Raw genomic sequence first — 26,008 nt, 5'->3', positions numbered from 1 at the left:
ACTGAAAATTTTTACGGCAGTCTTTCTAAATAGCATTATACTCCGTAGCAAGTTAAGAAAAGACCATTGCGATTTAGGATTTAAGTAATCATCGCCCTACTACATATAGTTCCGTTTTCTTTCTTGATCAAATTATACAAATATGTTTTCAAAACAATATAAAAGCTTTTAGAAATTAAACACGCCAGGCAGAAATTTAATGGGTGCTCTCTTTTACGATATATATCATAGAATTATTAAAAAAAAGTTATAGTTTCGTAGCCTTACTGATATCCTTGACTTGGCGAACATTCGTTTTTGAAAAAGAAACAACTATATGTCGTTGTAAGAGCATTGGATTTGATTGGACCACTAAACATGGCACGTTTTATGCTGGTATGCTCTTAACAAATCAAATGCCAGATAATTTTTGCTTTGGTGTTGACGAAAATCGTTTGCAAGAAACAATATTTATTATTCTTTCATTAGTTTCTTTAAATTGGAACAGAAAGACGCATATTTGTTACAATCTTCCTATATCATTTTTATTAATTCTTATTACGTGTTAATTGATTATTATTGTTAATAACTGTTATTATTATTGATTAGAAATCAAGCAAAAACCAGGCTGTGCAACGTAATTTCAAGAGTTAGCGATATTGTTATACGTTTACGCTAGAAGCTTGGCGTTTAATTTGGCGTGCACTTAGATGCAAACAGGCTCTCTCCATAGGGATAATGATTTTTTATTATCTTAAAACAGAGTATAGTGTCCTTTATCGTGTATGAAAAATGCCATCTATTGATCGAAGTGGAAACTAATTTTACTGTCAATATCTTTTTCCATGTTCATGTAAAATAATACCAAATTTCTTCGATAACCGTTCACCAAAACGGATTTTATATTATTCCAAAAGAGCAACTTCAATTAAAACCAACCTGTTGGCTACACGTGTGTTAGTTATTTAAAAAAAAAATCCCCGTTCAACAATGTGTTAAAAAAATTAACTAATATCAGCTGTGTTTAACCTGTATGTTAAAAATATTGAAGGAAATTCGTTAAAGTTAACAGCAATATGCTGTAGCTTGAAACATACTACATCTTTCTAACATCAGTCACATATATCAGTGGTTCCCAAATAGTGTTCCATGGTATCCTGAGGTTCCGTGATTCATAGAGGCTCCGAGTGTTAAGAATTTTTTTAAAATCAATTATCATTTTCGAAACCTGTCATTAAATTTATATTCGATTAATTACCTATTATTCATTTTATAATTTCGTTATTTTTATGAAATTATTTCATTCAAATGCTTGTGAAGAAAGAAATAAGCAAAACGAACAAAAATTCTAATAATGAGGACACATTTATGAAAAATTGCATTTGCATAGAATAAAAAACCAAAATTTAACAATGAAGAAATATGCCCCTCTAATAACCATTTTCAACATTTATTTTGGTCCTGTTTCGTCTTTATTTCAATGAGAAAACCAAGTTTTAGGTCAGGTATATTCAGTAAAATCAAATTAGAAGATTTTATGCCACTCCTGACCAATAAATCTAACTGTCTGACATAATAGTATTGGTAAAATGATACTATGAAATTTTTTTATTTTTTATTCATTCATTAAATATTTTTAAAATAATTAATAAAATTTCAATAATTATATATTTTTAAAATAATTAATAAAATATCAATCATTAAACATTTTCAAAATAATTAATAAAATGCCAATCATTAAATATTTTCAAAATAATTAATAAAATTTCAATCATTATTTTTTTTACAAAATAATTAATAAAATTTCAATCATTAAATATTTTCAAAATAATTAATAAAATATCAATCATTAAATATTTTCAAAATAATTAATAAAATTTCAATCATTAGATAGTTTAAAAATAACTAATAAAATTTCAGTAATTAAATATTTTCAAAATGATTAATAAAATTTCAATCATTAAATATTTTCAAAATAATTAATGAAATTTCAATCATTAGATATTTTCAAAATAATTAATAAAATTTTCATTAAATATTTTTATCTATTTATAAATTTATTTATTAAGTCTCGGGGTTTTGCTAAAAGATGAATGATCCTTTAGGGTTTTATAGTCGAAAAAAAATTAGGATTCACAGTTTCAAAGCAGTGGTTCCCAATATTTTTTTGCCTATGGAAGCCTAATGATCGAGTTTTATTATCTCAGAACCCTGACTTGATATAAAAAAAAAGTTCATTAGCGGCTGTGAATATACGAACCAAAAAAAGAAAAAAAGACTGCTAATTTTATAAATATTTAATGCGAAGAATGGAATATTTGAAATTCTTAATTGATTCTTGGCTTATGCCTATGCTGAAAATGAATAAATTAAGTTAAGATTTTCGCAGTTAAAAATATCGAAAATTTCTAACAGAGAAACATGATTCTTAATTTTTGAATTTAGTCATTATATTTTGATTTGAAAAGTTCGATGAGCAATACTTACAGAATTCTTTATTAATGCATATTCTTTTCATAAATTATTCAATAAATTATGATTGAAAAAAAGATTTTTAATTTTTTTTCATTGGCCTTTTACACATAATTTCATTTAAATAATCGAAATATTGAACAAATTATTTATAGTGGGATAACTGCGAGTGAGGTATCTTGAAAACTCTTAAAATTTCTGAGCTATTAGTTCTATCGTCTGAAGTTTGGTCTCATTTTAATTTGCATGCAAAATTTGCATCTTATTTGTCTAGATACCAACGTTTAAGTAAGTGTGAGGTTGAATTATATTTTATTACTTTACTAGCGGCAGGTACTTAACCTTTAACTACTGGCTCTAATTTTGCAGTAGTGACTGCAATTTTTAAGAACTTTAATCCTTAGCGTTCTCTGATTGGACTTGATATTGAGCAGTCAGAGTAAGATTAAAATAATTTTTACCCAACTTAAATGGTAGTTTGCGAACACTAACGCAAAGATCATTTCTTACTTAATAATAAATATTTAGCGCGGCCATTACAGAATACTCTGCATGATGTAACATATACACTCAGACGAATGAGTAAAATTTTCTTTGTCTGTAGGGTTCAACAAGTCATCATCTCATCTGTTCATCATCCCAATTTAGATGCACACAAGATGAAGGCGAGAGGCGTTGACAGCATTTACAGTTGGGTGGTGGCATTATCATGCGGCATTATATATATGATGATATCATGGCCAATGAAATTAGGATCTCTTCTCTTTGTAGAAATGATTGACAGGTATGACACGAACAGAAAAGATGCGTCCCTGCCATTTGCCTTAGCTTACTTAATGAGAAGTTTATCAAGTAAGAACTGTTTTTTGTAATTGTTTTGCGTGTCATAGGAGAGTGCCAAGGGAACGCATTTAATTTTATTTTACAACCGGCGTTGAATAACTGACTTAATTTTGAATTGATGACGAGCATTGTTTAAATACGTAGCCTTGTAATTTTGAACCAAATCCTGAAAATAAGGGATTTCCTGGAATAAGCTTTGGGAGAAAGTAGCCTTCGTCGAGAATTTTTTGATGGAGCTAAACCGATACGTGGAAAGGAAAATCACGAAAATCTCTTACGGCTAAGCTGACGGTAAAGAAATCTAACCAATGTACCACTTCCGCTGAGGATATTTTACCTCAGCCGGTTGCAGAATTCGTATCAATCTGCCATCACTAGGATTCGAACCTGGGTCATCCTATAACCTCATTGGGAGGCATTAGCGAGTTTAATTTAGACATAGATCTGATGGAGAAGGAAATTTTCTCCAAATCCCTGTACTCATGCTCAGAGACTGACTACTAGACTTACGATTCCAAAGATTTTGCGAGCACGTATGCGCATGTGCTTAGTGGATGTTCGAGGAATCGAGGATCGAACCCCGGTCTTTCCACACCGGAGCCCGATTCACTAACAACTGTGCTACCCCGGCCCGATTCTGTTTTAAACATATCTACAATACATATATGTATTAAAATAATTTTATCATTATGGAATTTATTATTATGGAATTTTTTTTATCATCATCTTCTTTTTTAGGTCCATTTGGCGGATATTTCGGCGAAAAATTCGGATTGCAACAAGTCACCATGTTTGGATGTGTATTATGTTCCATTGGGGTCGGATTATGTTTCTTTTCTGAAGAAATCATATCGATTGATATTTTCTTAGGACTGATATATGGTAATAACTTGTATGAACTGATGGGTCTTTAGTTTAAAATTCTTTCTTTCGATTGCAAGTTGAAGTTGTTTATTCGAAATATCACCAAGTTTTATTAGTCAATCAAACTAGTTTTGTTGTTTATAATTCTGCTTATCTCTTTATTCTGTTTAAGCAGACTTCGAGTGCATTTTTGTTTCTTCTGCACTCGAATATTACAAAGCATTTCCTCTACTCTATTTCTGAGAAGAATCGAAATAAAATTAAATGTTAAGGTTGGTGATGAGAAAATATCTTTAATCAATGGATGGTTGACTAAATATAAACTATAACAAGCTTCCTACAACATGAAGAAAATTAGAAAACTTCCGGTGTATCCCTCCGCTTATGTCATGCATAAGAGGTGATGTGAGAACAGGCTTAATATTCCAGGAAGTTTTATTATTGTGATTTGTGTTTAAATTTACGCGTTATTTTACTATTCATAAGAGTTTTCCATATTTTATAAATTCTAACAATTCGCGAGCCTAAAACAAATTTTACAGAATTGATAGCACAACATAAATAAAGTGTAAGGTTAACCATGTTTTGAGTGTTATCCCTTATTTGGCTATATTTGTGTAAAGTAGCACCGTTTATTACTTTTTGGGTAGCACTATAACAAACTTGCGGAGTCTTTCGAATTCATTTGTTGTTTGTTTTGTTGAAAGTTAGATTGAAAGAATGCGTTATATTGCAAATTAGTATAATAGTGTTTACAATATAATATTGAAAATTTAAATTGCGTGTTATATTGAAAAGAGTATAATATTATTGGATTTAGCGTTTTTTCAAGCTTAGGCGTAAAAATCAGTTGTTGGAAGTAGTAACCCTGAAGTCATACGACGAATTTCAACTCCTAGCGCCATCTATGCTTAGCTTTATAGGGTCAACCATCCATATTATTTACCAGCTCGATATAACATTTAATTTGATATCACACCTTGTTTTTCTTTTGTATTTTTGATGCTTTTTCAAAATGGAGGCCAAAAAAAAAAAAAAAAAAAAAAAAAAACGCGTGCGAGACGTATAGTATCTTTTGTTACTAAACAAGAACTTTATTTTAATTTTTGATGTTTTTTTTCAAGTTGGCGACAGAAAAACGCGTTTTGAACACTTAGATTTTTCTAGACTTTTAGTACACTGAATATTTGAAGCTCCGTTTTTGTGGGAATTAGTTCTATCCAAAACACTATAGTACTTACATTTAGTTCTATTCTAGAATTTTAACCCCTAGAGCCATTTGCTTTTAGCTTTGCGCGGTCAACTATCCATACAAAAAAACATAGAAGGACATATGTGCAGAGTTTATATATTTATTTGACATGTTGATATTTTCTAGGATTTGGACTGGGATGGTCATCATGTTTGGTACCTGAAATCATGAACCAGCATTTTGTGAAGCACAGGACTAAAGGGTTCAGCGTGGTTCTCGGAGTAAGCGGAGCCATACATTTCATAACTCCGCTTCTTTTGGAAAAGATAATAAGCGATTGCGGAGTTTCTGGATCATTTCTCATCATGTCTGCCATCATTCTCAATAGTGTACCTGCAGCAATGTTAATAATCAACCCCGAAGAAAAAAACACGAGGCGCCTAGAACAATCATCATTACAGACTGGTAAAAATTTGTTGGCTGTAGAACCCATTCACTGCACTCCTAACTCAAACTTAGATTTCGTAAGAGTATCCAGAACACACACATGTTTGGAACTTTCTCCCGGAGCTAGACCAAACTCTAGTTTTGCTGCAGATCAGTCCACTTCGAATGCAGAAGAACCTTGTTCGTCTGTCAATCAGCCTATGCCTATGAATACAACGAAACATTCTGAACAACGTATTGTTGAAATCAATAACGATATTGCCACGCACTTAAAACTTCAAGACAAAAGTGGAACGTTTCCCAAAGATAAGAAACTGGAAGAAGAAAATGACCTGCAGCATATTATTAAAAGTAGAGGTGGAAAGCTGGCAGAAATAAATGACCTGCCTCATATTATTGAAAGTAGAGACAGGAAATTAGAAGAAGTAAATGACCTACCTCATATTATTGAAAGTAGAGACAGGAAATTGGAAGAAGAAAATGACCTACCTCATATTATTGAAAGTAGAGACAGGAAATTAGAAGAAGTAAATGACCTGCCTCATGTTATTGAAAGTAGAGACAGGAAATTGGAAGAAGTAAATGACCTACCTCATATTATTGAAAGTGGAGACAGGAAATTGGAAGAAGTAAATGACCTACCTCATGTTATTGAAAGTGGAGACAGGAAATTGGAAGAAGTAAATGACCTGCCTCATGTTATTGAAAGTAGAGACAGGAAATTAGAAGAAGTAAATGACCTACCTCATATTATTGAAAGTAGAGACAGGAAATTGGAAGAAGTAAATGACCTACCTCATATTATTGAAAGTAGAGACAGGAAATTGGAAGAAGTAAATGACCTACCTCATATTATTGAAAGTGGAGACAGGAAATTGGAAGAAGTAAATGACCTACCTCATGTTATTGAAAGTGGAGACAGGAAATTGGAAGAAGTAAATGACCTGCCTCATGTTATTGAAAGTAGAGACAGGAAATTAGAAGAAGTAAATGACCTACCTCATATTATTGAAAGTAGAGACAGGAAATTGGAAGAAGTAAATGACCTACCTCATATTATTGAAAGTAGAGACAGGAAATTAGAAGAAGTAAATGACCTACCTCATGTTATTGAAAGTGGAGACAGGAAATTGGAAGAAGTAAATGACCTGCCTCATGTTATTGAAAGTAGAGACAGGAAATTAGAAGAAGTAAATGACCTGCCTCATGTTATTGAAAGTAGAGACAGGAAATTGGAAGAAGTAAATGACCTACCTCATATTATTGAAAGTAGAGACAGGAAATTGGAAGAAGTAAATGACCTACCTCATGTTATTGAAAGTGGAGACAGGAAATTGGAAGAAGTAAATGACCTGCCTCATGTTATTGAAAGTAGAGACAGGAAATTAGAAGAAGTAAATGACCTACCTCATATTATTGAAAGTAGAGACAGGAAATTGGAAGAAGTAAATGACCTACCTCATATTATTGAAAGTAGAGACAGGAAATTAGAAGAAGTAAATGACCTGCCTCATGTTATTGAAAGTAGAGACAGGAAATTAGAAGAAGTAAATGACCTACCTCATATTATTGAAAGTAGAGACAGGAAATTGGAAGAAGAAAATGACCTACCTCATATTATTGAAAGTAGAGACAGGAAATTAGAAGAAGTAAATGACCTACCTCATATTATTGAAAGTAGAGACAGGAAATTAGAAGAAGTAAATGACCTACCTCATATTATTGAAAGTAGAGACAGGAAATTGGAAGAAGTAAATGACCTACCTCATATTATTGAAAGTAGAGACAGGAAATTAGAAGAAGTAAATGACCTGCCTCATGTTATTGAAAGTAGAGACAGGAAATTAGAAGAAGTAAATGACCTACCTCATATTATTGAAAGTAGAGACAGGAAATTGGAAGAAGAAAATGACCTACCTCATATTATTGAAAGTAGAGACAGGAAATTAGAAGAAGTAAATGACCTACCTCATATTATTGAAAGTAGAGACAAGAAATTAGAAGAAGTAAATGACCTACCTCATATTATTGAAAGTAGAGACAGGAAATTGGAAGAAGTAAATGACCTACCTCATATTATTGAAAGTGGAGACAGGAAATTGGAAGAAGAAAATGACCTGCAGCATATTATTGAAAGTAGAGACAGGAAATTGGAAGAAGAATTGAATTCGGATCTATTCGAAAATATTGATAACAGGTTGACAAATGAAACGAACAAATTTGAAAGGAAGAAGAAAAAGGCGTCTCCAACAAAATATGAAACAATTGACATTTTATGGAATCCTGTGTTTTTGTTGATAGCTTTTATTCAGAGCTCCTTTTTCTACATCCAATACATATCATGGACTGTACTAGTGGACTTGGTCCGTGACAAAAATATCCCACGCCATCTGGAAGTGTACTTTGTGGTTGGGCAGGGAGTTGTAGAAACCATTGGACGTATGGCTCTAGGATTTGTGACCGACAGTGGATACATGGAGGTCAGGAATTACTGTGCCCTTTGTTTCGGCCTCATAGGACTCTCGTGTACTCTGCTAGTTTGGGTGTCTGGATTTCCAATGACCATGACTGCCATTTGTATATTTGGTTTCATAAGTGGAACCAATCTAACTGCTCTTCCTGGAATTGTGACGGAGTTTATTGAAAAAGAGAAAAGAACATTGGCTATGGCATCGAGGCTAATTCTTTATGTGCCGATGAGTTTTACTATGTCTCCCTTAATAGGTAAGTTTGTCTGCCGATATTATGTTATACATTTAAAGAAGTTTGATTGCGAAACTAGCTCCTTTTTTTTTCTTTCTCAAGCTCACAAGTTCTGTTTTTACAAGTTAAGATTCAGCTTTCGACAAGGTAACTTATAAACAAGTTAATATTAAGGTTCAGCTTTTAACATTCTTAAAAGATGCTTGTCAGAGAATAGCTGAACGCTTTGAGTCTAAACTAGCAGAATTTCTAATGAAATGACTGAAAATGTGATTTAGTGCAATAGGAAAGACCATTAAAAAAACATATTCAACGGCATTTCTTTAAGTACAGTGAAATCGAATTTTAAAATAGTCACTTACTTAAAATTCAATTTGTTTGGAATTATTCAATTAATTTTGGAAAAATTTAGCATTTTGTCATGTAAAATTCTATTCTTTAAAATGATGTAAAAATTGCATACCTTACGATTCAAAATATTTTCGACTAGTATTAAATAAATAATAAAAAAATGATAAATATTTACTGAAAGTTATTTTTTCCGTGAACTTATCATAGGATAAACAAATTTTATAATTGCGCGCAAAAATTTCAATTAGCGTAAAAAGTTCTCGAGATATAGTAAAATTAACATTAAGTAAAATTAACATTAAGTAAAATTAACATTAAGGGGTACAAACTTTGGAACTCTGCAATGACCAAACTATCGGGCCAATATTTCCCATATTGCGGCTACCCCCTACATATTAGGCATCAGAAATCCGAAATTGTTGAAAAAAAGGTATGTTTATTCAGAGAAAGTTAGTTTTCTTGTCTTATTTCGTACCTTAAAATATCGCCTGCACTAATCAATTAGCGTATTGGAGGTCATCCTCTCGAACCATTAAGAATAAGTCCTAGAACGTGAAGATCCGATCAGTAAATCAAAAGTTATTTTTGCGCACTGTACAGTTATGTATAAGATATGTGTAAGCAGCTATGTGACGTAAGATGGGACCGCTCACAAGTTAGTTCCTATTTGTAAAAAAGATTCGAGATTATCAAGGAAACAATTAGAATTACGAAGTTGGAGCTCATTCGTGATTTCGTTCGAAAATTTTTGTGGGAAAAAAACATGTTTGAAATGCTTGTTTGGGACTTAATACATTGTGGAGTGATCATCACAGGAACAATATTAAAGAAAACACACGCAATATTTTATGAAATGATAGCTTAATTTTCGCTGAACAAAGCTTCAGAAATGTTTGAAAATCGAAACTAAATATGTTTTTCGAGGTTCCTTTTCTTTTGAGGATCGTCGTTTCGTGACGTCACACTGTCGGAAATCACGATCAAATAATTTTGCCTCATAAATATAGTATTCTTTTCTTAGCATTCGTGTTGTACCAATACTATATTATTCACTTTTTTTCTCTGACTCGTACCGTTTTCAATATAAGAACACTAAATCTACAATTTTGCACCAGGTGGCGCTGTAAATGGCTTTAAGGATAGCTGGCAGAATTTTATTTCGGGCCTATTGTATAATTTTTAACAGAGACCATTTTTTTCAGGAATAAATTTTTTTAAACAATTAAAGAAACTGTTGATAATAATGTAAGGCCGTTTTCAAATAGGGTGAACACTACAAGATCCATTTCTAAAGTGGAGAAAAATTTTAAGAAACAAATTTGAAATAAAGTAATTTTATGAATATTATAATATACAATAATAATAGAGACACTTTCAGATTTGGGCGATTTTTTCTTAAATTTCTCAAAAAAATATTTAGAGGATTATTTTTTAAATGTTTAGTTCACGCGATTTTTCATACTTATCTATAAAATTTAAAGCCTTCAGGTGTTTGAGAGACCAACAATAAATAACGAAGGAAAACAAGTATTTTTGAACACCCTATGCCAGAAAATCAAGCAATAAGCTTGTAACTTGTATCGATTACTTTAGTTGTTATTTTTAATAACTGCATGAAGTTTAATAAACTTAGATTAAATATTCATAGATGTATGGACATTTTTGTGAAAAATTAATTTTTTCACCTTACGTTCTTTTATTATAATTTTATAGATATTCAATGGAATTAGACAAAATTTTTGGATCAATTTAAGATTAATTACGAAATGGCCGAATTAAAATTTAAAAATAAATTCGTTAAAAACTGCGCAAGTTATGAGTATTTGAGCTAGTTCTTTTAAACTGCGCATGCACTGAAAAAAGTTTAAAAAGTTTTTTCCTCCTTTAGTAGTGAATCGTATTTGGCAACGAATTAAAAAAAATTGATTTGAATATCTTAAAATTTTAAAAAGTTTCAAGCAATTTTCTAAGTTGTTGTTTTTGTACTCTTCAAAAGAGAGCTCAAAGCGATCAGTGTTTTTTTACAAGTTTTATTTTGTATGATAAGACAAAATTTATTAATAATTGATAATACTTTACAATAATGGTCCGGAATTTAAACTTTGATGGTATAGAGAAAGAAAACATGTTAGGGAAAGCATATTTTTTTTGGAGGGGGAGGCGTCCCCCCACAATGCCAGTCTCAATTTTATAAAAATCTTGATTAATAGTATAGGGTGAAATTTGTGGATATCCCCTTATCGTTCTGAGCTTTCTTTTAAAAAGTACAAAAACTGATGTGACGCTTATCGTCACTCAAAATTAAAATCAAGAGAAAGGGCTAAAATTAGATTTCTAGAACATTTCAAAGTCTTCGATTACTCAAAATTAAAATCAAGAGAAAGGGCTAAAATTAGATTTCTAGAACATTTCAAAGTCTTCGATTACTCAAAATTAAAATCAAGAGAAAGGGCTGAAATTAGATTTCTAGAACATTTCAAAGTCTTCGATTACTCAAAATTAAAATCAAGAGAAAGGGCTAAAATTAGATTTCTAGAACATTTCAAAGTCTTCGATTACTCAAAATTAAAATCAAGAGAAAGGGCTGAAATTAGATTTCTAGAACATTTCAAAGTCTTCGATTACTCAAAATTAAAATCAAGAGAAAGGGCTAAAATTAGATTTCTAGAACATTTCAAAGTCTTCGATTAAATAAAACTACCGTGGGAAATCTCCATCTGCAAATAGTAACTTAAATACGGATAAAGTAATTCAAATAAACAATTAGCTTTATATCTTACAATGTCACCCCCATCATGGGATTAACCCCATCATGGGACAATCTCGAAAACAACAATAACTTTTGGACTTGACCTTTCCTCAGATTTGTAACTTTTTATTACCCCAAAAATACGATATAAAAGCAGCCGAAAGAAAGGGTTCAAAAAGCAATAAAAAAAAAAAAACAATCAGCCGAAACCATGACTAAACTTGGTAAGTCTCTCTCTGCATCTATTCGAAAAGCACGTAAGAATTAATGTAAAATAATAGGTTGGTTTAATTGTATATTCTAATTCTAATATAGTTATGTTATTTCTTAAATTGTTTAAATAATAAAATGTTCTATTTGTTTAAATTTAAGACGAGTAGTTTCCTTAATTTAATGTAATAACAATAACTATACGATATGGACAACCTTAAGCGCTTCAACTGAAAAACGCCACACTACATAGAAAATTGTTTAAAACTTTTAAAATTTTAAGATATTCAAATTAAGCTTTTATCAATAGTTGCTAAATACGATCCCCTATAAAGTTATGAAAAAAACATTTCGCAAATTTTTTCTATGCGTGCGCGGTATGAAAAAAATAGCTTTAATACTCATATCTTGTTTCAATGTAAAAAGAATTTTTTTAAAATTTTAAATCAACAATTTTCTAATTAATCTTACATTTTTGCAAAAATTTCGTCTTATGAATATTTATGAAGTTATAGTGGAAACACATAAGGCGAAATTTTTATTTTTGTTATTTTTATTTTTATAAAAATGTCCATTTTTTCGTAAATATTTACTCTAGGCTTGCGAAACTTAATGCCGTTATTAAAAATAACAACTAAAGCAATTGATACAAGTGTTTTTGCTTTATTTTCTGGCATAGGGTGCTCAAAAATACTTGTTTTATTTATTAGTTTGTAATAGGTCTTCCAAACTTCTGAAAGTTTTAAATCTTATTGGCTAAGTATGAAAAATTGCATGAACTAAACACTTCCAAAGTTACAAAATAATACTTTAAGTAATTCTTGAGAAATTTAAAAAAGTGTCAAAAACTGAAAGTGTCTCCTCCATTAATGTAGAGTAGTGTCGTTACTATAATTCCATAATCATCAAAAATTGCACATGGGGTGCATTTTCGATGGAAAAAGTCACTTATTCGTTGGCGACCGGTAGACTATTTTAATAGCCATAACGCCATTTGTTATATTTAGTCGTTAAATGTAAGAACAACTTATACTACAATCACAACCAATGTAAAAACAATAAAAGTGCATCAATATTATTCAGAAGTACTGAAAAGTACTAAGACTGAAATTGGCGAAAAATAGCTGCTGATAACGCCACAAGTTAACAAGTTTTATTCAATTTATTTTCAGGGTATTTCAGAGGCACTTTGGGCTCATACAATGGACTCTTGTACGTCATGACAGCCTTATGTGCATCTTGTAGCATTGTTCTGGTGTTCTTACCTCGAGTGAAGAAATATATAGAAAAAGAAGACAAGAGTTCAAAACTGTGAAGACATTCAGCGAGAAATTATTGTTTGCAATAAAATTCTGTCTGTTGGTTGCGAATTCCTGTAGTGCCGCAAATGGTCAACAATGTATTTGTTGTGAGAGATGGGGCGTCGAAGTTTATATATTGTTGGTTGGTAATTAAATGTGTCAATCCATGGGCGTCGTTGGTGGGGGTACGGTAGGTGTTTGTCCCTCTCAATAGTTTTCTAAAACTCCCTCTCAATATTTCAAACAAACAAAGAAAATTTTCACGAATCATCCTAGATTTAAAAACAAGAAATAGATAAAAGTAATCACTCTTTTTGCAGATGTTTAGCAGGTATAAGAAATAATTTTCCCTCGTATGTGTGAGCTTTTAGAGAAATATCATGACTATGTATTTTAATTTCGCCCTCCTCAAAAGTTGGACATCTACGATGCCAATCGGTCAATCAAAACTGTCATTTGAAAATGTGACTTTGTAATAATTTGCGTGTTATTAGAATATGAAAACGCGTTCATTGCGAATTCAGTAAAGTTTTGAGTACAGAAAAGAATAGTAAAGGAGTCGACATAAAATCTCAAGCGAGGGAGTGACGTTGAGGCTGTTGAAATGCTAGACCAGTGGCTCCCAACCTTTTGTGGACCATCGACCCCCTCTTGGGGTTGGCTGACGCATATCGTCCCTTTCTCTTTTTGCTCAAAAAACCATTCATTGTTGCTTGTGAGCAACCTAACACTGAAAATATATTATGTTATTTGATTTTAATTCAAATTGTAATGCAAATAAGGAGGTACATTCATCCTGTCATTTTTATTAATTAAAAAAAATTGTGCATCTTTTTTTTTTCAAAACGAAATTATATTTAAAACGGAATAATCAAAACTAAAGTATATTTTTTTAGATTCATATTTTAATGTAATCAAGAAAAAAATTAAAACGTTAACAACTAAAATTTGAGAAAAAAAATGAAGAGGAAGAAAGTACATTTTTACAACTTCAATGACTGCCCTGTGCTTGGTGTATTTCAAGTTAAAGCTTGAATGTCAGGTTTTATGCTCGTCAGATTTAAACGCGGATCTCCTTTGAAGCAAATGTCCAACCTTTCTCTTTGCATTGTGAGCAGCTGGAAGACAGAACTAAATCCTCTCTCCAATAAATATGTTGACGGGAACGAGATGAGAAGCAGCTCAGTTTGTTTCCACAATTGTGGATAAGTGTCCATAAGCTTTACCCAAGCTAACTCGTAACCGTATTTTTTAAAGACGACTTTAGCCTCACAGTGATACTTCAAATCTAAAAACTCAGTCTACGAAGAGGAAGTGAGCTTATCCACAGCTTCAAAAGAGAAAGGATCGAAAATCCAATCCGAATTTCTAATTTCAACAAATCTTTAAATCTTGATTCCATAACTGATCAAGGTGATCAGTAAAAATTAAGATTTTATTTTCGAGAATCTCGATATCTGCCATTGAACACTTTTTAAAAGTTGGAAATTGCATTAGCTCTTTACGACCAATGTTTGACTTGTAGATATCAAAGTTGGCGATGAATGAAGATATGATTCCCTTAGCCTTGATAACGTTCATTTTATTTCCTATAAGTTTTGCGTTGATTTCCTTCATTTTTTCAAAACTATGAGTGAGGTACGCAGTTTCCAACTTGCGTTGCTTCAAACTCTCACTTAAAACTGGATCAGTGGTGTCGAGAAACTCAGTAACCGAATCCAGCAATTCGAAGAAACAGCTCAGTTTCCTTTTGAAAGCCATCTCACAGCTGTATGTAGGAGCAGGAATTCAAAATCTTCATAATTTTCATGGCACAGTTCTCGGAACAAACGGTTATTAGGAGAATTAGCTTTTATTTTATTGATGCCAGAAATAACCAATTTTTCGCAACCAAAAGTTGACGATGAATGACACAATGAATGGTGAGATAACTTCCGGTACTTCTTTTTTAAGGTGACTCAGAAACCCAGTATGACAACCAGACATGGTTGGAGCACCATCTGTTGCACAAGCACTTACATTTGTGAGGGGAATTTCTTTTACCTCAAAATAATCTTTGACAAATTTAAAAATCGACGATCCTTTTGTATCTGTGTTAAAAGTTCTTGTAAACAGCATTTCCACGTTAATCTCCTCACTCTCATTTATGAATCTCACGTAAGCTAAAACAGCTTTGTTATCTATCACAGTTGATTCATCAATCTGCAACGCAAATTTACCTTCTTTCAGAAATTTGATGAGTTTTGATTCAACGTCGGCGGCCATCTCATCAATACGCCTGGAAACAGTATTATTGCTCAGAGGTGACCGCCTGCGATACCAAATAGTATGACGAAAATGATCCTGCACTTGAATTTTTTTAAATTTTTAACTACAGTAATTCTTTGTCGACCCCAGAACCATAGGTTTCATATATATTTTCAATTTCAATCTCAAATAGATTTTATTATTAATATTATTAGCATTTTTTATCTTTTGAGTACTCGTCGCCCCCTGATCGCCCCCTTGAGAAGCTCTATCGCCCCCAGGCTGGGAACCACTGTGCTAGACAAAGCAGCATTTTACATGCAGACATTCACATTTAGCATATTGAAAAATATAAAATAAAATGAGTCGTGGTGGATCAGGAGATAGAGCGATCGCTTACCAATGAGGTGAACCGGGTCCGATTCCCAGTGATGGCTAGTCGATATGAATTCAGTCCCAGCACCGACCACATTGTTGACGTAAAATATCCTCAGTGGTAAATGGACCATGAGTTAGAGTCCCCTTTGCAGTTAGGCTAACCGTGGACGGTTTTCGAGGTTTTCTTCTCCATATTACGCAAATGTCGGTTAGTCCCATCAAAAAGTCCTCCACGAAGGCAAGTATTTCTCAATACTTGATCTAACAGTTCTCTTGTCTTCTGCATTGGGTTCAAAATTACAAGGATGCGGAGTTGAATATTGGTAGAGGTAATCTGAATATTCGATCGGCTGTTCAACGGCGGTTAAATGGACACATTAAAACTAGAAAATGGACACATTAAAATATGCGCCCTTACGATGTTCAATCTAAATTTAACTACTAAATGAGGAATTTCGTACTTACTTTTCCTTACTTTTTTAAGCAGTACAATAAGCATATTTAGAACGGAGAGTTGTGGTGGCTCAGGAGATGAACCGTTCACTACCTTTGTGGTGAACCGGGTTCAAATCCCACCTTTGGCTGGTCGTTGATAGATTCCGCACCCGGCTCGCACCCACCACAGTGTTAACGTAAAATATCCTCAGTGGCTGACAGCTCATGCGGTTAGAGGCCTCCTGCTGCCAGGCTAACCGTGTGAGGTTTTCATGGTTTTCCACTCCATGTAACACAAATGCGGGTTATTTCCATCGAAAAGTCCTCCACGAAAGTGAATTTCTTCCCAATGCTTGATTGAGGAGTTCTCTTGTCTTCTGAATTGGGTTCAAAGTTACAAGGCTATCGCAGTTTAGAATTCTAGTCGCAAGTCCAAAATTGAGTTGACTGGTCAACGACGGTTGTGAAATAAAATAAATATATAAAAAATATTCCCTGGATAGAGTTCGATCGTATTAAATGTAAATTATTTATTGAAATGATAACGGAACAATTATCAAAATGTATTGTCATCTAAACTCAGTAATTATACGTTGAAATAAAATCAAAAGTTAACTGTATAATGTTTGCGAGTTCACATAAACCTGTTAATTGTTGTCTATTGCCGCCTGGAAATTTTTTTACGCTTTTTTATATGCCTTTGCATTGAAGATACTCGACTCCTATATATTTCTGGACTGCATTCTAAAGTGACTTTGCATGGCAGCATAGACAAAGCGTAATTGGCTTCAACGTTCATGTCACGTGAAAGCTATAAATTTAAATTTACTTGTGTTTTTTAGAGGGGTGGGATTGGGGGGAGAAAAGATACATAGAGAGAAAACCGTTGGTCTGTGCTTTTGTTCTATTAAAAATATAATGCTTGTATTATGCTTATATGTAAAACAATGGGGGAGATATTCCTTAATTTATTAGGAGGCGCAATAACCAGTGAGTTAAGTTATATTGGTGTATCTACTGTTTCTTGTGTAAACATTTGGATTGTGCTAATAAAACTGCAGCAGTTATATTGCAAAATTTATTAGCAGAATATTCTTTGTTAATGACTTTTAAATACATAATTTTAGCCTTTTGGTAGCTTTTTTTCCTTCAACAAATTGCAGATTTTTCTTAAACTTTAAATATTGTTAGTTCACCACAAAGAACAAAAGCATAGACCAGGGTTTTTTTTTCTCTCTATATTTTTCCGAACGAAAAATTACAAGAACTCGTTTTTCCCCCCATTTCGCAATGTAAAAAAAAAAAAAAAACAGTTTTGATTGTTAATATTAAATTGTTTTAACAAAATTGTTTGCTTTTCTGAGTTTGGTAAAAGAAAAAGAGGAAAAAGTCATTTAGACAATGAGTACAATTTTTACAATTATACTTACTAGAGTCGTGGTGGTTTAAGGGATATAGCGCTCGCTTCCCAATGAAGTGACCCGGGTTCAAATTCCAGCGATGACTGGTCGATACGAATTCCGCACCCGGCTTGCACCATTAAAAGGGCTAAAGTAAAATATCCTCAGTGGCAGGCAGATCATGGGTTAGAGCCCCCTTGCCGTCAGGCTAACCGCGGGAGATTTTCCTCTCCATGCAACGCTATGTGGGTTAGTTCCATCCACGAATACAAATTTCTTTTCTTCTTTTCTGGATTGGGATCAAAATTACAAGGCTACAGAGTTGAACATTAGTTGTAAATCCAAAAATTGGATCGGCTGTTCAAAGACGGTTATAAAATAAAATTTATGTTTACTAAAATATTTACTTAAATAATTTAGTTTATAAATGACTCAATAAATTAACACTTTTATATGAAACGAATAATCCTAAGAAATTGAAGCTGAAATATAAGCTTAGGAATGTAAATATTTATTAACTTCATTAATTATAAATGTTTGCATGTTTTGAGTGTTCAAATATAGGTACCCCTTTAAGACCCACCCTGTGTGAATGAAGAAAACAAAGCAGATATAAAAATATATAAAACCCATAATTGGCTTATAAGAAAACACAAAATTGTCAACGAAAAAATGCAAAATAAAATAATAGGGGAAAAAAATAGAAAAATTGCGGTAGCCGAGAGACTCATCATAATAATGTGCAGTTATAGATCCATCTATTGCTTTACATTCTTGGAAACTTAGGTGTTAATATAATTTTAATAATGCCTAAATTCTTTCTACTTCCGTCACATTAGCTCATCTTGATGCTCTAGAACAGGGGTAGGCAACGCGGCGCCCGCGGGCGCCATGGCGCCCCCGATCGATTTTTAATGCGCCCTCGCTGGACTAATATAAATGTATGATAGCCAGAGCGATTTACTTAACTCTTGTCAAACGGCGATATACAGCAAGTAGTCAGTTGAGTTTAGGATTGTGCATGATTATCTGTAAAATATGCGCCCTCGGTGATTTTCAAATTTAGTATTGCGCCCTTAAGGACAAACAGGTTGCCGACCCCTGCTCTAGAATCTTGTAGCACTCATGTGAAATCCGATTCCCTAGTTAATAACACGAGTTCTTCTCCAACCCCTTATGGAGCTTGGAAGTGCGGCCGACCCTGTTTTACCTCTCGTTTACTACTGCTTTATTAGTTTTGTTTTTTCCTCAATATTTTATTCTCCATCTGAGCCGATTTCGAGAATTCATTTTTTTGAATCTACTTAGTTCTTTTCTCACAGTAAATAAATAGTTAATTACATAACTGTAAAAAGAAAAAAAAGAAAAAAAAAAACACTGTTTGTATATTTAACAAAAGTATGCAATCGTTACTATTATCATTAGAAACATACTTAACAGTAAATATGATCGAACCGCTGATAACACATAAGAGCATAACATACAATATATAAGAGAGCGATAATTAACGATAATTATGTGTAATCACCACTAAAATTAGACAAGTGAACATGTGATATCGTCTGGGAGGTCAGTTGCATCTCTGCCGACACACGTTAATTAAGAGCGTGATAATTAACGATGATTCTGTATAATCACCACTGCAATTAGTACATTTGAACATGTGATATCGTCTGAGAGGGCAATTGCCTTTATGCCAACAGCGGAGCCGTGAAGGTTCTGCGGATAGAGCCTTCCATTGAGGTGAACCGGGTTCGAATTTCAGCGTTGACTGGTCGATACGCATTCCACATCCGCTCACGCTGATCACAGTTCTGACGTAAAAATCTTCATTGGCAGAAGCATTTTCTGTTAGAATCCCCCTGCCGTCAGGCTATCCATGAGAGGTTATCATGGTTTTCCTCTCCATGCAACGCAAATATGGATTAGTTCCATCAAAATAGTCCTCCACGAAGCCAAATTTCTTCCAATATTTGATTCAGAAGTTCCCTTGTCTTCTGGATTGGGTTCAAAATTACAAGGCTACGGACTTGAACATTGATAGCCGTAAACCCAATAATTGGATCTGCTGTTCAACATCGGTTATAAAGTAATAAAATATGCCAACAGCTGTTAGTAATATCGAGGAGTGAATTGCACCAAAGGTCTGTCCATCTCCTGATATCATTAGGCAATGTTAGCATTAACTATTGTATTAATTGGTATTAATTATTGACTTGTCATTGCTGGTAATAATTATTTTACACGAAGGAATTAGCAAACACTGTTCGATGTTTTTCTTCAAGATGTTTACGGTACATAGAAATTAAAAAGGAAATAATGTATCACCTATTCACTTTCTTCTATCAAACAAAAGTTTTACTCGCTTATTAAGTTAGGTTAAGAGAAGTCTTGAAGAATCGGCATTAATATCATTTTTCAATTGAAATATTCTATAATCCATTGGCGATCGAAATGGGCTGCAAGTGGCGTAAAGCAGAACTCTCTACCTGTGGCAACACTTGTCCTGCCTTCATCACTAGCGTGTGGAGAGTCATGGGTGAAGGAAGTACGTTAGTTTCCGTCTTGATTTTCACATAGATTAAAAACTTTTTAGCTGTGAAACTTTATGGAACTGTAAATGATATTGAACATAGTTCTAAGAGAAAGCATCGTGAAAAATTTAAAAAAATATTTTGGACAATTAAATACGAAAAATATTAAGAAAGGGGAAAACATCGTAGTACATTCCAATGCAACTGAGAAGAGGAGGTGAGAGAAAGGAGGAGAGGCAAGATACATAGAACCGGTTTTCTCCCCAGATGCGGTATTCAAGAATATATAAGTGAGACCAGCTCTAATAGGCCCCCGTGTAAACCTGTTCTGGAGGCACCTATCAACTCCATCCCGGTGTGGAGGTATTGCAAGGAAAACAACTTGCCTCCTGACAGAGGGGCCTTCCGTCCTTACCCCGTAAGAAACCCTATATCCCTCCGCTTCCAAAAAACACATTTCTCCTTGTGTTTCCCCACTCTTGTAAACGGCTAATGAAAAGTGACTCAAAACCCGTCTGCTTTTGCTCTTTACAAACTTATACGGTTTTGAAAATATTTACTTGTGAATATAATTTATTATTTTAACATAGGTGTATAATTTAAATAGATATCGGGGCAGTCACTTCAAAGATGGCAAAAAATTTGTTGTTAAACAAGTTTAGAGACGCCACGATGGATGAATGATGTGCGCATGCGTCGACTCAAAAACCTTTGGCACTTTTCTTGTCATACAGAAGGACCTAGCTGGCCCCAGCTACGTATCGAAGAAGCTAGACTTCTTCTAATATTGTGCGCGAATGCGTGTGCTTCTTCTTACAACCCATTCAATATAATCTGTATCAAAATCCGTGTTGTATAGTTTTTCCCTTTTTAAATAAGGAAATTTCTTTGCTTCTGTGCACTCATGTTTTTCTAATGCGTTTAAAAGTTGCCCCCTCCTTTATCATTAAAAATATTTTTCATCTAAATGCCAATAATATGGATGATTGACTAAATTTAAACAATAACAAGCTTCCTAAAACCGGAAGAAATTTATAAAACTTCCGGTGTATCCCTCCGCTTATTGTATGCTTACGTGGCGATGTGTTAACAGGCTTAATATTCTAGGAAGTTTTATTGTTCTAATTTGTGTTTAAATTTACGCGTAATTTTATCCTTTATAAGAGTTTTCTGTCATTTACCAATTTTAACTGGTGGTGAGTCTGAAACAAATTTAATAAAATTAATATCAAAACATAAATGAAGCGTAAGGTCTGCCATGTTTTGAGTGCTATCCCTTATTTGGCTATATTTGTGCAAAATATCACCGTTTGTAATTTTTTGGGTTACATTACAGCATACTTTCGGAGTGATCCGAATTCATTTGTTGTTTGTTTCGTTGAGATTTGAATTGAAAGAAGGCGCAAACACTACAAGTATAATAATATTGAATGGCGTGCTTTTTCAAGTTTAGGCGTAAAATTTAATCCGAAGTAGTAATTCGTAAGTCTTACAACGAATTCTAACCCCTAGCGCCATCTGCGTTTAGTTTTATGCAGCCAACAATCCAGGTCACATTTACCGACTTGTTTTATGCTAATTTTATATCACACCTTATTTTATTTGTTGTTTTTTCCCCCTCTATTTTTACTTCTTTTTCCAGTTTACTTTTTTTATAGTATATCAAACATTTGCTCCTACTTCATCTTTCTAAACATTTTATTTCGAAAGTTTTTCAAGATGGCGGACGAAAAACGCAGTTTGATCACTCAGATTATTCTAGACGTTTAGTAAGTTAAGTAGATACCAAAAACTCACTAAATATTTGAAGCTCCGTTTTTGTGGGAATTAGTTTTCTACCCAAAACACTATTTATCCGCTATTATATAGATACCACAGGGGATCAGAATGAGCTGAAGTTGATATAAATACCTACCTCATCAACAGAGGGCATGGATGATATCAATCATAAAATTATGTAATTGGTAACTTAAATAGCAACGAATCGAAATGGAAGATTTGGGTAACAACTGTGACTAGCATATTTGTTTCGTTTATATTTTTATTTAATTTGATTTTTATTTATTTTGATTTTTATTTATTTTGATTTTTATTTAATTTGATTTTTATTTAATTTGATTTTTATTTAAATTTGGACTTTTTCATTATTGCACCATTTTACTCTAAATCATCGCAGTAAAAAATATGAAAAAAAAAATAGTGCGAAGAGTCCCTCTGCGCGGAAGAAGTTAAACTTCACAACCTGCGACGTTAATTGTAGAAGAATCAGCAGTCGTAGACGGATCACTATTCAACGACTCTTTTTCCTGCTCCGCTCGCTTCCATGCTCTGTAATCACGGTAATATTGTGCATTTTTCCCTCGTGGACCTCTTGAACCAGTGGAAGTGCTTGTGGTTGCCTCATCGTTTCGCCCTGGAAAATGCATTTGTATTAATAATGTATGTGAATGCGTCATAATGTAATTTCAAAAGAGAAAACCTAACAATCAATTGATATTTACAAGAGACGTACCTTGACATAACTTTAAATCCGTCGCATTGTCCGTGGGATTGTTTTCACTCATTTTTTACAATTGTTATCCACTAAATTTGAAAGTAAAAAATACTACCTTATTAAATTATATGTGTATCAAAACAAACTAAAAAAACATTTATAGAAAAACAATACTTTAATGACTTTCATTATTTTTATGCTAGTGAGAACCAAAACAATATGGAAATGAATGAGGGAAAACTGGATCCTACCACGTGATTTCCCGGCCAATAAGCATAAGAAGTATAACTTCAAAAATGGTAAAAGCTTTGGCTTTTTGTTTATTATTTATTTTGGCATTTGACGTTATTCGCGATCGCAACGCTCGAGTACGCCGTCTAGCGGGAGCCTGTAAATATCAGACATTAATTTATCACGTTTTCATTTAGTTCCATCAAAATCATTGACTGAATCAGACGCCATTTTTTAGCAGCAAATAAGAAACAAAATTTCCCTAAGGAAAAGGCCGAAGAACTTGAAAAAAATCTCCAGAATATTAGTAAATCTTTCAGGAACAGAACACGCCAAACATTTGAAGAAAAATTCCTCAATTATTTTTAATTTCTATTATCAACAAACTTGCAACTGATGACTTCCGATTTCGGATACTGTTACAGATGTGTGTATTAAGATAAAATGCATTTCTTCTGTCTTCAATTCATTACGAATTAAAGTGAAGTCAACATTGCTTTCGTCATTCCAGTGAATAAATATGAATTCGGAACATACAGAATTGTAATAGTTATAGCAAATTCTTCTTCGTTATAGAATAGTATATATTTCTGTATCCATATAATTCGGAAAACAACAATAAAAAATTATCCAAGTTACTTGAAATAGTGCCATTTGTGCTGATTCTTAATTAATTTTAATCGTTTTCTTGGTAAGCATTTTTTAGTTTTGAAAGAATAAGTTCAACTAGAATTCAGCTATTCCGTTTTTAGCTACATATTCAAATTCATGTATATTATAAAATTTTGCTGTGTAGTATGTTATCTAAAAGTAATGAAGGGATAAACTATGTATCTATTATTTGAGAATAAAGTTTTCAAACAAGGAACTTATCATTTTGGAATTCTCCGGGAATTATAAATCAGGTAAGTGCAATGATTTTACAATAAAAAATATGCTTGTAAATATTTTTTTTTCATTTGATGATGGTTCTCTACAGAATAGTTTTTTACGTCTGATTAAGAACTATAAGAATAATAAAAAAAAGAAACAATATGAAAGTTTTTATTTCAATGTAAAGAATTCTTAAAATCGTTTTTTTATCCTAAGAATTCTTTATTTTCCGTTTTTCAGTTTATAATTTTTTGATAAAAATTGTTCTCAAAATACTTTTTTTGAAAAATTAAATGGTATAACATTATGTGTTTATGTATACTTCTTGTATATTCCAATGCTTGAAATAATATGATTCAGAAAAGTATGGAATAAAAATTCGGTACTTACGTATTAACACCGCCGCCGCTACAGATTTGGCGGTTTTTAAGTGCCGCTAATCTACACTTAAAATTTTTGCGACAGTTCATAAAATAAAACACTTTATTTAAAATCAAAATAGTCAATCGGATTTCGGTGGAAAATGAGCCGATATAGAGTTTAGCATAGATTCAAAACAATCATATCGCCATATGAACTCTGATAAATAAGATTCCAAATGAAATAACATTTCCAAAACGTACGTTTACCAAGTAAAAGTTTTATGTTGTGGGAATTGGTACATTTTCGTTTCTTCGGTAAAATATTTCCCTCCTGAAAAAATAAAATTGCATCTTGTTTTGTTTTTGGCAAATCCCAAAGACGAATTTTTGTAGCGCAAAAAATGGCGACAAAAAAGAATTGTTTTTTTGTTTTTGTTTCGTCAGCATTCTTTATTTTACGTTTCTTAGTTTCTAAATAATGATTTTTATTGAAACATGAAATTTTTTGATAAAAATTGTTGTCAAAAAACTTTGTTTACAAAATTAAATTTCATAAAATTATGAGGCTTATATATACTTTTTGTTCATTTTAATTTTTGAAGTAATATGATTCTTCAAACTATAGAATGTAAAGTTTAAATGGGCCTTTCATGTTATATCAATAAATTTAGTAAAACTATTTCTCGGGCATTAGGTTTTAACTCTTATAAGAATATACATATTTTTTTCTGTTAATGTACAAATATTTTTCCGATGTGTTTTGGATATTCCTTCTCTAATAAAAAGAGATACCATTTTGTTTTCGTTTGCATAAGAAAGAATATCAAGCATTTTTCTTTTTTAAATTTAATTAGCCGCAATAAAGGAGGAACGTTGCAATGCTACGTGCTACATTAACGACGTCTCTAGAGTAACTGAATGACTGTTCATATAGAAATCGCAGGTATTAGTCTCATACAACAACGCCCCCTATAGTTCGTTGCGATCGCGAATACTTTACCTACTCAGGCTGTTAGCAAAATTTGAATTTAAAAAGTTTAATATTCACCTGTACAAACAAATAAATAAAAAAAAAAGAAAAAAGAAAAAAAAAAATTTTCTGCTACTAGTTAAATTGTCATTCGCGTGAAAAGTTACAAGAAAAATAAAATTTAGATTTAAACTATTTGTTGTTAGTTTTGTTTCGGTCTAAACATTAAAAAATGTTCCATGGTTATTTATCTGGTTGGGCAACTAAGTTCCTTCCTTTTTTAAAAGTTTATTTTTCATAAAAATTGAAACTCACTAAGCAATGATAGATTCTTTTGTTGTTTATAACTTCTTCCCACCGTTCAGTTGGATTTTCAATATCTCGTTCGCATGAATCGCCCAATTTTAACTCAAAAAACTAAAACTGGATGGCGAGAACGAGACGTGTCTTTGAGGCCAAAATCTGCATTTTTAAACTTAATATACCAATTATGAGCAATTTTTTCAACTGCGGTACGCTCTCCATACACAGCACATAAGTCACGAGCAGCTTTTGAGACTTTGAATTCTTAATTAAAAGCGAAAAAAATGAGTATTTTTCTCAACTTTTCATTATAATCTGAAAAATAACATAAATCTACGCCAAAAAAAACATGATATAGATTCTGGTTGAAAAAATTTACAAAGAAAAAATACTAAAACTGACAAAAATGAAAAACCCCAAAAAACTATGGATGTTTATTTGTCAACCCAATGTTTTAAATCTTCTTTCAAGCTAGTTAAGTTAGAGAATTTCATTTACATGGCTCATTATTTTCGATTTACATTTATAGCTTTTGCACGGTGACTAACATTAAGGTGTTTCGAGTAATTTACAGTTTCGAAAGTTCGTAACTCTCTATTCTGACAAAAGAATAAATAAAAATGCATTGTCGCTAACAAGAAAAGAGGAATAATTTGAGGCAAAAAAACAA

General features: G+C 32.5%; 1 protein-coding gene across 1 annotated transcript; it reads left to right on the top strand.

Moving 5' to 3' along the window:
• The first annotated feature begins 3,110 nt into the window (after nucleotides 1-3,110).
• LOC107437539 (uncharacterized) lies at nucleotides 3,111-13,180 on the top strand. The gene is made up of 4 exons (XM_016049592.4): nucleotides 3,111-3,303; nucleotides 4,033-4,176; nucleotides 5,537-8,521; nucleotides 12,983-13,180. Exons 1-4 carry the CDS (start codon nucleotides 3,111-3,113, stop codon nucleotides 13,123-13,125), a joined length of 3,465 nt encoding a protein of 1,154 aa, XP_015905078.3. The 3' UTR covers nucleotides 13,126-13,180.
• Nucleotides 13,181-26,008: the final 12,828 nt, after the last annotated feature.

The sequence above is a fragment of the Parasteatoda tepidariorum genome, chromosome 9 (genome assembly GCF_982258835.1).
Source record: "Parasteatoda tepidariorum strain Cologne lab strain chromosome 9, Ptep-v5.0, whole genome shotgun sequence".
Lineage (NCBI taxonomy): Eukaryota > Metazoa > Arthropoda > Arachnida > Araneae > Theridiidae > Parasteatoda > Parasteatoda tepidariorum.
Note: the sequence above shows the minus strand (reverse complement) of the source record. Positions and strands in the feature narration are given on the sequence as shown.

What these genes read in the sequence shown, in the direction of transcription:
- LOC107437539 (XM_016049592.4), top strand. Translation starts at nt 3,111, where the DNA reads ATGAAGGCGAGAGGCGTTGACAGCATTTACAGTTGGGTGGTGGCATTA. An exon ending in CTTAATGAGAAGTTTATCAA is followed by an intron (nt 3,304 to 4,032) that starts GTAAGAACTGTT and finishes CTTCTTTTTTAG; the next exon opens with GTCCATTTGGCGGATATTTC. An exon ending in TTTCTTAGGACTGATATATG is followed by an intron (nt 4,177 to 5,536) that starts GTAATAACTTGT and finishes GATATTTTCTAG; the next exon opens with GATTTGGACTGGGATGGTCA.